This window comes from Onychomys torridus, chromosome 6 (genome assembly GCF_903995425.1).
Source record: "Onychomys torridus chromosome 6, mOncTor1.1, whole genome shotgun sequence".
NCBI lineage: Eukaryota > Metazoa > Chordata > Mammalia > Rodentia > Cricetidae > Onychomys > Onychomys torridus.
The window spans coordinates 19,541,864-19,553,820 of NC_050448.1; the positions used below are offsets into that span (position 1 = coordinate 19,541,864).

Consider the following 11,957-nt stretch of genomic DNA (forward strand, 5'->3'; position numbering starts at 1 on the left):
ATATTTTAAATATTTAAGATATTTCAAAGACAGTACAAGATTCCATCAGGTCATCTGGACATATCCTTCAAATTTATTAGTTCTAAAATATTTTACAAAGTTTCTCATTTTAGAAGGAAAGAACAGAGTGAAATGGTGTAGAGTCCAGGGCAATATGGTTCTAATCATCTGGATTATCTTGACAGGATGGAAAATGCCCTGATATAGGAAGGAGTCCTAAGTATTCTTGCTCTCGGAAAGTGTTTCCTTAGGCACCAACTTAAGTTTCCAAAACTCAGGATTTCCCTACTTTAGTTTAACAGTTAGCTATGAAAATTTCACCACCTAAAAACAGGCACAGAAACAGTAAAGCAGTATCTAACTTGCTTCTCAGTCTTGAACTGATTAGAATCCTAAATGAAAGCACTCTGTAATTCATGAATGGACCTATTATCAAATGCTACAGAATTCAGAACTTTATATTACTGAAATAAAGAGTAAGCCCATGGTGAGAGCATTAATGAATGCCAAGTCATTGCTAGTCTTCCTTTAGCCAAGAAGGAAAGAATGATCTGAGTTTTGTCATAATGATCCTGAATCACCATGCTTACCATCAACCTGCATGGAAGATAAAATCGTTTTTTATACATGCTATAAGTATACTCATGGGCTGTGATGGGGCTTAAATACTGAATACGGTTAATATAATTTAGATTCACAGAATTGTATTCAGTGTCTTCCTTCTGAAAAGGCAGGGTTTTGAAATACCCTGAAATCTTGAGGTAAAGATTCAAGTATCTTGAAAAATGTTCCTTTATACAGAAAAAGCACTTAGTAGGCCAATCATTTTCTGTCATCTTCCCTGGGAAAGGCACTAGAGATCTGTCACAAACACAGATTGTGCTACAGAGGATGATATAAAGGAACCCTTGCCTACAGAATACTATGAAAGAAAGTATCTCTGGCCTCTTTCTGCAAGTGCTTGAATTAATGTGATAATTTAGTATGTCCACAAACCCATTTGATGGCTGAAAAGAGAGACTCCTCCAAAGTATTGTGCCATGATGGTCTTCTAGGATACTGGAATGCTTTGAGTAAGTGATAAGGTTCAGATGCCTAGCAACAACTTTGGAGGAATTTTAAGAGTTTAAGCTACCAGAGCACACTATGTTATATTAGGAGAAAATTTGAATTTTCAAGCACATAGGCATGTCAGCTACCCATTTCTCATGGCTCCATAATTATTATGATAAAGACACAGATCAGTAGGTACAACCTGATAATCAAGTTTATTCAACACTGGACTACAAGACAGGTGTAATCTCATTATATCCTCATGAATACATGCTTCCTAAGTTTTCCTCATGTATGCCATATCTATCTGATATATGTAGGGATTTTTACTTTCTTGGACCGAGGGAGCATGTTAGATTGTTGAACATTCAGGTACTAAGTTGGATGAAATATTTGGAAGATAAGTATCAAGATTTTCTGTCAAAATACAAATGTTTAGATTCAAAGAAGTAACTCAAAAACTAAAATTCTGTGCCATGCATTGCTTTATTCTTGGAACAACCAAAGCATGCTGGGATCTTGAAAGATAAAGACATTAAGGCTTCCAAAAGAGAGTTTAGCCATGAAGCTCCGTGGTAAAATAAATGCCTCATGCATTCAAGTCCCTGAGTGTGATTCTCAGCATCACCATAGATCAGTCTTGAGATTAAGATTCTTGCATGCACATTGCTATTCTGACCAATCTATCCCTTTGCTTGTCCCATGGCAAGTGGAGTTGACTAAAATGCTTCCATTCCAAAAGCATTTAAATAATGAAGTCATGCTTGGTTAAAATACAACATTGGTAAATATTTCATGTCTAAATTTAGTTTCAATTAGCATTTTAATGTCTGTACTTACGTTTTGCGTTTCCCCACAATGGCATAATAAAGAGCACTCCATCCAAATGTGTCCTTTAAGTGGTTATCAACACCTTTCTTCAGTAAAATTTCAACAATATCTTCACAGTCCCATCTAACTGCATACATGAGTGTTGTTCTAGAATGGCAGAGGTAATTCAATTACTTAAATGGTGAACTGTATACATTTTACCATATAAGCATAAGGCCTTTGTGTATAGAATTGACCATTAACTAAGTAGACTTAAGCTTCCTGAAAGCATAGTTCAGATTCCTAAAATATGTCCAAGGCTAAAACTAGAAAATAAGCAGAAAACTTCTTAGCCCACTGTGATACTTTATAGAGTAGAATTTGCATTTTAAATTGTTTATGGTGAATAACTGTTTAGAGGAAATTGACCAGAAGTATAGAAAACTTTCTATAAGAAAGAATACCACTTCCTTCCTATTGTATTGTAATATAACTCACGGTTAAATTTGGAATTGCAATTCACATAAAATGATAGTAATAATGTTATCAAATAATTTTAATGTTAAAAATGAATGTTTTCAATTACTGATACTAATATCATACCGTATATGTAAGTTTACAACTACCATTCATGTATCATCCTTCTCTACACACCACCAAAAGTATTTGGAGATTAAAGGGTGTTCACAAGGTTGTGTGACTGCAAACTTGAAAACTTTGGAACTGACACTGTAAATGTAATATCTAATATAAATGCTCTCAACTCATATAAGATCATATGGCAGTCAAAATAAAAATCAAAATAAAACCTCTCATTATCAAAGGGAATAAGAAACTGACTATCATTCTTTGGCATAATCCTTTCATGTAATAGATTTTTTTTTAGATATGTAACTGATGTTTTATTGACTTTTTCTAATATATTCCCATAACACATTTGAAATGATTTTTACTATTCTAGACTATTTTAAACACAAGTAGTGTTTTAAAAATTCAAAGTATAGTACCTTTGATATTTATCACATACATGAAGATTTGCACCATGTGTGATTAGGTATTTTGCAATGCGGAGTTTCCTTTCTCGGAGTGCTAGCAGCAGAGGGGTAAACCCATCCTGTAATGATATCAATTAATTATTCACATTACCACATATTTCACAACTGAACTGAAAATCATATAGGTAGCTCTGTGATCATAATGTTTATCATAGACTTGACAGCAATAGTCTTTCCTTATTAGCCTAATGCACCTTCTAATGATCCTCAAGATTGCAATGTTCTAACCATGCGTACAGTTGTCACAAAGTCCTCTAGTCCATTACAAAACTCATGTGAAACCCATGAACCTATGTTCCCTGTCACAGAATTTATCATGGCATCTTGGAGTCATGTCACTCTCCCCTCAGAGTTTATCTAAAGAGACATATACCAACACACAGTAGAAAAGGTATTAAATTCTAAGTTGCATGGATGAGCAAAATTTTCTTTTCTATGTCAGAAGTTCTCCTGTATTTCAAAAGACAGTTATGTGGCAGATGTACCATTTCCCAACAGAAAAATTCAATTAAACATGATGACAAAAGTATGGGATTGTCCAGTATTTAGAAACTGATTTCTGAAGTACTGTTAGGAAATCTTCTGTGGGGAAAACAGCAGCAATAGCAGAAGTTGTTTCTCAGGCACAATTATCAGAGTGTTGTAATGATGTGGTGTTTGCTGAGGACACAAAGGAAGCTCTGCTTTATTCTCAATTCAGGAAGGGCCAAGGGTAACAATGTCTGCCTCTTGCTCTGAACAGGTCACCAAAGAGATGACCTCGAAATGAGTAAGATCTCAAAGAATTTTTTTTTTTTTTTTTTTTTTTGGTTTGCTGTTGACACTTTTCAGGTTTTTTTGTTTTTTTTGTTTTTTTTTTTCCCCAAGACAGGGTTTCTCTGTGTAGCTTTGCGCCTTTCCTGGATCTCTCTCTGTAAACCAGGCTGGCCTCGAACTCACAAATATCCACTTGCCTCTGCCTCCTGAGAGTTGGGTAAAGACGCATGCTACCACCACCTGGCTCAAAGAATCTTTGATTGCTTACCTTGTAATGTATTCTGTCCTTTAACAAGTTGAAACTGTCTTAGCATTTAGAAAATTCAGTACATTTTTTTAAATGTTTTTTATTTATATTATTTTTAGACAATTTCCTACATGAGATCTGTATTTACATAGTTAATACAACCTTACTCCTCCAACTCCTTCTAACTCCCTCTGAAATTCAGGATATGTTTTCTATTACAGTCACACACATATGTGTATTATGTACAACCTACTGATTCCATTTAATGTGAGCCTATTCTCTGTGTGCCTCTTTTTTATGTCTCTGTCTCTCCTTTTCTCTCCCCCCGTCTCTCTCTCTTCCTGTATATGTGTTTGTGTGTGTGTGTCCATGTGTGTGCATGTGCATGTGTGTAAGTGTGTGTGTTTAAGGAGAGCCACTGTGGTCGGATAAACTATTGAGGGTTTAGAGTGCATCCCTGGAGAAAATTGAATTCTACTCTCAGCAGTTATGGACAATGGGCAATTCCCATTTAGGAGTGTAGTTTTGAAGTTTCCCCCATCAGTGTTTGCATGTCAACTGGTGTTTTCCTTGTGTAGGTCTTATTTAGGCAACCATATTATTGAGATTTCAGAGATGAATTATCCCTTTTGTATCTGGAAGACACTTTTCTGCAACAGTCATCCTGGTCACTGGAACTCAGAGGTTTTGTTTTAGAACTTTCTTTCTCAGTGTCACCTGAAACTTAAGTGTGGGTGTTGTACTGTAGATGTAGGATTGTGGTTAGGCACCCATGGTCCTTTGGTCTTTGCATTTTCATTAGTTGTGGATCTCTGCTATACTCTGTATTTGCTGTATTTTAATCACCATTGCATCTAAGTCCAATTTACTGAGTGACTGTACTGTACTATAGCTAGTGCATACAGATATGTGTAATTGAAGTTTTAAAGACGGGCAAGGCATTGCTTTCTTTGTGGTTTATATTTTGCTTAGAAAACAACCTAAGTGTCAAAGAATCAAAGTAGAGCAATAATTTAAAGGTATTTCAAACATTAGATGATTCAGAAATGAAGGCACAACTGTAATCCCATCAAGAAAGTGCAGGGTATTGCAAGAGGACCGTGACTTGTAGGACAGTCTGGGCTACATAGTGAAACCCTATCTAAAAAATTAATATTGGAAGTCTATGATGATTTTGGGATTATCAATACCAGTTAGATAGATTAAGAAGATGTATTGTAATTTACATGTAATTATGCAACAAGGGGTGAAAAAGCCTTGCCCAACTCCACAGCTAACAAAATACACAGTGCCAGGCAGGTAAAAATTCCCTAGACTTTTTGGGAGTTCCAGAGATTTCCCAAACAATATGAGCTACTGCCACTATTCTGGGTTGCCTTCAGTCACTTAAGTGTAAGATCTTGTTACAGAAGACACAAAATCCTTTGGAGAAAAGACAGCAGTAATAAAGCTGGAACTAACCCAGTGATTCCTACCCAAGTTCTAGCTTCCTTAGAATCTGTGGTGCTCTGCAAACTGCCAAGGGAGAAAAGGAATCTTCAGACATCCTAAATTTATATCAAAGCACTAATAAACAAGACTAGTAGACTGAAAACACCTGTATAGGCAAAGCAGGAGAAATGGGGAAACACCGCTCTGGTTTGTTAGCAAATAAAACACACTTGGATGTTAGATTGTGGAAGTACCTCCTGCAGGCAACCATTCCATCATAGGGGATCAAAAGCAAAATGATTTGATTTGTTATAGTCAGGATGAAGCATAATTTTTAAAATTCTTCTGGAGATTGAGCATGCACTGCATTCCTGGAGAAAAAGGAGGTTATGAATAGACCGCACTGTTCCATAGCCCTTTGGTTTGTTTACTAAAATTTTAACCTCTGTTGGATGCATACTATTGGATGTGTGGAAATCAAGTGCTTGCAGCGCAATGCACCGTGCTTTAGTTGCAAATATTCAGTCTGTGATAGCAGTTTGAAGGTGAGTTATCACCCACAGACTGAAGTGATTCATATCCCAGCACAGCTTGTCAATATTTGGGGTAGGTGTTGAATCTTCTGGAAATGGATATTTGATGGGTGTGATATTGGTATGTAGGCAGTTTGGGGGTACACCTATTCTGAGTTTTTCAAGAGGCCACTGATTCTGTTTCTGTGGAGATATGAAGAGGAAGGAAGGATTACAAGTTCCTGATACTACGGACCAAGCTATATCCTGCTACCTATAGGAAGTTACCTTGATGGCTAACCAATGAAGAGAACCCAGGCCTTGTTTCAGAACATGGCTGTGTAAGTCTTTACAGAGATAGCTGCATAGTAAGCAAACAGGCACCCTGGGCTCATTCATTTCTCCCTCTCTTGAGGATGGATGATATGTCAACAGCTGTCTCAAGATCCTGATTCTGTGCTTTTCCCAGTAATACACAGTAACTTGGAAGTGTATGTCAAATAATCCTTTTAGTCCATTATCTATTTTTATAAATATTTTCCATGGCTCCATAAAGGTAAGCAAAATTCTCTAATACTGATTTCAATAAATTAACATTTACTTCTTCCCCTTTGGAAATAATTTTGAGAGCTATATTCAATGCAATTTGGTCATATTCACCCCTTCCCTTTCATTACTTTCCAAATGTACTACTCTTCTGTACCCTCCCATCTTTCTAACCTTATTGATATACACCTCCTCTAATGTCTCTGGGGTCACTGTAGAAGATCAGGGTAAAGCCTGTAAGAGTTAAGTCAACTGGATGACCAAAAATAAACAGTGTCTCATGGGCACAACTATAGAGAGCTGCGTGCTGCCCTGACTTAAAGATGGCACCAGCTTCTGCCTTCCACCTTCCCGATAGTAAGCGCTCTCTGTGATAAACAACTACTTAATTGGCTAAGGCTGAGAATCTGGCTTGCTTACGTGCACCTGGACCTATTGGGAGTGCCCACGTGGCGTATCAGGGTTGGCTACCCAGTGATTACTTAAGGCTGTGAGCGGGTTTCCCCAGGGTCAGTAGTCAGAAGATTGTTCAAGGGTCCCGAGTAAACTGCTGAAAGAAGAAAGAGCTTGGTGTTGCGTCTTCCTTGCTGGTCGAGGCAGTCGCAACACACAACAGCATAAATGTTCATATGACATCATAGTCACTGTGAAAACATTCAGAAGACCCTTGGAAGCTCAAGTGACAAAACTTTCATTATGCAAGCAGGAATTTAGCATGAAGTTCTGCTCTGAGCTGAGGACTTCTTGACAGTTATAACTGCTAGGACTGGATAGTCATTTCCATTTAAAGGTGTGGCCTGGGTGGACTGAACATGCTCCAGTGGATGGTCATATACCCAAGAGTATGTGGGCAGCATGAATCAGACTCAATGGGTTAAAAAAAACAAACTATAACAAAATACCAATACTTAGATGAATACCAATAAAGTTATTTCAAAGTGCCGGTCAAGTAATACTTAAACTTCTAAATGTGAAAAAATTGCACCAACATATGACAACTGTTAAAGCATATAGTTTTCAAATACTTGGGAATTCAATTTAGAAAATCTTTACCTTTGTAGTATCTTCAATGTTTGCCCCAAATTCAATAAGAATGCTGGCAATATCTGGCCTGTCTACATACACTGCATGATGGACCGCTGCTTCGCCATTGCAATCTTTAATATTAGGATCTGCTCCATGATCAAGTAGGACAGACACGATCTCTGTCTCCCAACTCTGTATAGCCTGTGGATATTGTTACCAGGAAAACACTGTCAATTTAAAGAATACAAGAGAAAATTCCCCCAGCTTTCACCATGATTTATATATAAGTGACTTTAATTTTACTTTGATTCTAAACACTTAGATCAACTTAATTACTGAAATTGAAGTCTTTGAAATACCTTCATTAGTGGTGTGGACTTTTGATTGTCAAGGGCATTTATCTTACATTCCTTAAATAACAGTAAACGAACCAGATCCAGATGACCGTAGAAACATGCAAAGTGGAGTGCCGTTCTGTGGGAATGAGAGACAATTTGAAGGAAAACTGTAAGGCACTATTATCAACATACACAATCACTCAGGCATTTATAAATATTATATAGCATTTAAGTCCATAGACCCATAAAAATATTTAACTTCACTCTAAATTTACTTTTATTTGCTCTTATAATTTACTGAATTTAAAAATTTACTGCAACTATCTTTTATGGCAGTGTGAATAATACACACAGCAGTTGCAGCCTAGATAAGTGCTCTATTAGAGAACTATGTAGTGAAGAGCAGCCTATTTGAACAGAAAGAAGATGACTATTGGGTGAATGCATTTTCAGTTTGAATCCTACTCTAGACTACATCATCAACCAACTTCTTCTCAGCCTTCCTGTGTTGTGAATTCTTGTCCAGAAAATGGGTGTTAAAATGAATACTTCTATCAAATTAGGATGAATCATTTAGAACTTTTCCAACTATTCATAAAATATTCTTCAACAACTGAACAATATTTCCGGGATTTAAGTTATGAATGTTAACACTATAAGTAACATATTTCAAGTCAAGGTTAGTTCCATTATCTCTATTTTGTAAATATATTAAGGAGTATAATTTTTAGAGTCTAAGTTGATGTCTTCAAAACTTGAGACCTGTTCTGCTCTAAACTTTTGCTCCTGCTGCCTCAGCCTGCAAAGAGTTTGGATTGTAGATATGAGACATCACTGAGTTTGAGATTTGGTTTTTCGCACATTTTAACTCAGCTAAAATTGAAATGTCATTTCCAATTCATAATGTACAACAGTGATTGACGAAACTTAAAGGCAAATCTTAAGACATAAGATAGCATGTCAGTGTGCCATCCATGATGTCTCTACTTAAGTGAAATGTGACATATAATATGGTATACATACACATACATATATACATATCCATATATATAAAACATTTCTAGACTTTTACTGGATTTTTTAAAGAAAGTTATGAAATGTACTATTGATTAAAAACTGAAAAGTGCTGGGCGGTGGTGGCACATGCCTTTAAACCCAACACTCGGGAGGCAGAGCCAGGTGGATCACTGTGAGTTTGAGGCTAGCCTGGGCTACAGAGTGAGATCCAGGAAAGGTGCAAAGCTACACAGAGAAACCCTGTCTTGGGAGAAAAAAAAAAAAAAAAGAAACCTGAAAAGTGTCAACAGCAAAATCTAAATGTGCGCAAACTTTGCTTTGCTTTTTAAGGAACTGTAATTCAAAGGAAGTAAGTATGGAACTTCAAGGTCAATAAGTAAGCATGGCTCATTTTGACAATAGTTAAATTCATAGCATACATAGAAATTAGATGTATGCTATGCCTACTGTCAGCATCTAATATCAATTTCACAAGGGAGATTTAGGTCATTGTGGGTCACCTCAAGTAAACCAAAATTGAGAAAGCAAGATAGTTTGTTGATTTGTAAATCAGGAAATTCACAGCAAGCTCCATTCACCTCTATCAGAAGTAAGTAAAGATGTCAGAAGTAACTTTCAGAGAACTTGGAGCTTGTCAGCACATTGTGTTATTAAAATGGTGGCTGATCAAGGCCGCACTGAAAAAACTTTCAGAAATACATGAAGTAGTGAGTGAAGGAACTTCAGAGAAATCTATGGAGATGGGAGAGTGATATCCCCAGAAACTAGTGAGAAACAACAAGAAAAGGAAGGAGCACCAGGAAGAGGAGCACACAACCGTCTATCAAGTTTAGGAATATAAATGTTAGTACACACAGACAAAAGACTCATAGTGATGGTTTTGGGTGATTTTAGGTGGGAGGAAGACATATTATGAGGAACACTACTTGATCTCCGTAGTTTCTACAGTTTACACAACATTGTGTTTATTAGGTACATTGAAATTAAATCCCATTTCTTTATAGTTTGTTAGATTATTCTATTGTGTATTCGATGCTCCATAAGAAAATGCTCCATAGGGGAGTTACAGGGTGGGGGGACAGTAAACCTGCTGGAGCTTTGGTCTTATGGTTCTCCTGCTCCGGGATAAGATCTGGACACTGGACCTCTATGTGATCACAGATACCAAGGAGACTGTAGTCCAGAAAGCACAGCTGGTCTCTCCTCACTCCTGTTGCCCTCAACAGAGCTAGGAAAGGTAGTCTTCTCCCATCACCCGATTTCCTCAAGGCCCCTCATCCTTAGCTTCCAAGTGTTCTTACCGTTTCCCTTCATCCTTATCATCCACGTGAAATTTCTTCTTCCCGAGGAGACGCAGCACCACTTTGAACTTTCCCATGCACACTGCTTCATGGAATTTGTTTTCAGGGTCATAAGGCTGGCAGTACCTGTCTTCAGTTCCACAGTAAAAGCAGGACATGTATCCCTTTGCCCTGCTCGGGCAGTCACAAAACCCCAAGGGGGTTTTCGGCTCTTTCTTAAAGCAGAAGAGCTTCCTCAGGGTGGAGAACATCGCTGTGACCACCTTCCTATCAGCTCAACACTAAGTAATTTTAGGAAATGATGAACTTTTAACCACTGACCGTCTAATCACCAGAGCCTAACTCTGCGACTCCCACAAGAGCGAGGCTATGGTTTGACCAGTCAAACCAAAGCATCCAGTTATGGAATAGCCGTTGCTAAGCAACACTGGTAAACAAAAGCATGCTTGTTCTTCAGAAATAACTCACAGTTCATGGATCAAATAGTGCTCACTGCGCATGTGCAATGAGTGTGGCAGTCTCCTGGGCTTTAGTTTGTGTATATCCTCCAAGATCTCGATCTCTTTATTTCTTTATTCCCCACAACAATCTTGCTTGGTGCTTACTTTCTTTGGGGGCTGTAGTTACTCATTATGACATCTTTTTTTTTTTGGTTTTGTTCTTGTTTTGCTGAGTTTTTGTTTTTTATTTCCTTTTTCATTAAGAGGTCAACGATGGGCTTTTTTTTGTAGGGAAATGGAATTTCTCTCTTGAAGCTTCTCTCTGATGTTTTTGGTTCAGTGTTCTTTGAATTTTCAATGTAGTGAAACGCTGTAAAATTATGATTTTTGTGAACTCAGAAGTGATGGTACACACTTTAATCCCAGCCTTTGGCAGGAGGCAGAGACATATGGATTTCTGTGAATTCTAGGTCAGCCTGGTCTAGTGAGCCAGAGCTGCATAGTGAGAACTTCCTTAAGAAAACGAAATGGAAAAATGTTTTTAATTTCACATGATTTCAATACTAAGTGGAGAAGTTTCTATCAGGTCATGTCTGTTGTGATTCTAAATGTATTCTGTGTACCTGGGTCTATTTATTTCTGTTGATATGAGGGAATTTCTGCTATTGTTTCCTAGAACATGTTTTCTATCCCTAAATAGCTCCACACACTATCTGTAGTGCTAGATAGTTATATTTTCTGTCTGAGGTGTTTTTGAATGAGAATGTCCCTCACAGGTTCAGCTATTTGAACACTTGGTCTCAGATGGTGATACTAATTGGGGAGGATGTGGAGCATCTGGGAGATGGAACCTTGATAGATGACATCCATCCCTGGAGACAGGCCTTGAATGGTCATAGTCTCTGCCCATTGTGTTTGCTCTCTGCTTCCTGAATGTCGTTGGGATGGAATCTCTAAGCTTCCCTTTCTTGCAGCCATGTTGGCCATTTGTGCTGTCATCCCACCACAATAGACTCCTATGCCTCTGGAACAGAAAGCCTAAATACACTCTTCCTTCTGCAAGATGCTGTTGGTTTTGATGTTTTATAACAGACACAGAAAATTAACAAATACAATCTCTGAAGTAAGTACCAAGCAAGATTGTTGTGGGGAATAAAGAAATAAAGAGATCGAGGTCTTGCAGGATATACACAAACTAAAGCCCAGGAGACCACCACATTTACATTGCACGTACTCAGTGAGCACTATTTGCTCCATGAACTCTCAGTAGCATCTCGGGGATAGTAAAAGATAAATTTTTTATTTATTAGTGTCTAAATATAATAATATACTTACCTTAGTATACCTAATATTTGTATACTGGATTTTCACTCTATTGCTGATTCTTTTGAAAGAATTTCTATGCTTTGTGTATAGAGAAAGATT

At 37.4% G+C, this 11,957-nt stretch overlaps 1 protein-coding gene across 1 annotated transcript; it reads right to left on the bottom strand.

Annotated features, from left to right (window-relative positions):
- Positions 1–317: 317 nt before the first annotated feature.
- LOC118585575 (putative ankyrin repeat domain-containing protein 19) lies at positions 318–10,343 on the bottom strand. The gene is made up of 6 exons (XM_036190253.1): positions 10,093–10,343; positions 7,796–7,910; positions 7,464–7,637; positions 2,871–2,977; positions 1,894–2,031; positions 318–324 (listed from the first exon to the last, which is right to left on the bottom strand). The coding sequence occupies exons 1-6, from the start codon at positions 10,341–10,343 to the stop codon at positions 318–320; spliced, it is 792 nt and encodes a 263-aa protein (XP_036046146.1).
- Between the last annotated feature and the right edge of the window lie 1,614 nt (positions 10,344–11,957).

Coding starts and splice junctions, on each gene's coding strand:
- LOC118585575 (XM_036190253.1), bottom strand. CDS start 10,343: ATGTTCTCCACCCTGAGGAAGCTCTTCTGCTTTAAGAAAGAGCCGAAA. Junction 7,911..10,092: donor GATAAGGATGAAGGGAAACG/GTAAGAACACTT, acceptor TCATTCCCACAG/AACGGCACTCCACTTTGCAT. Junction 7,638..7,795: donor AGTCCACACCACTAATGAAG/GTATTTCAAAGA, acceptor CAATATCCACAG/GCTATACAGAGTTGGGAGAC.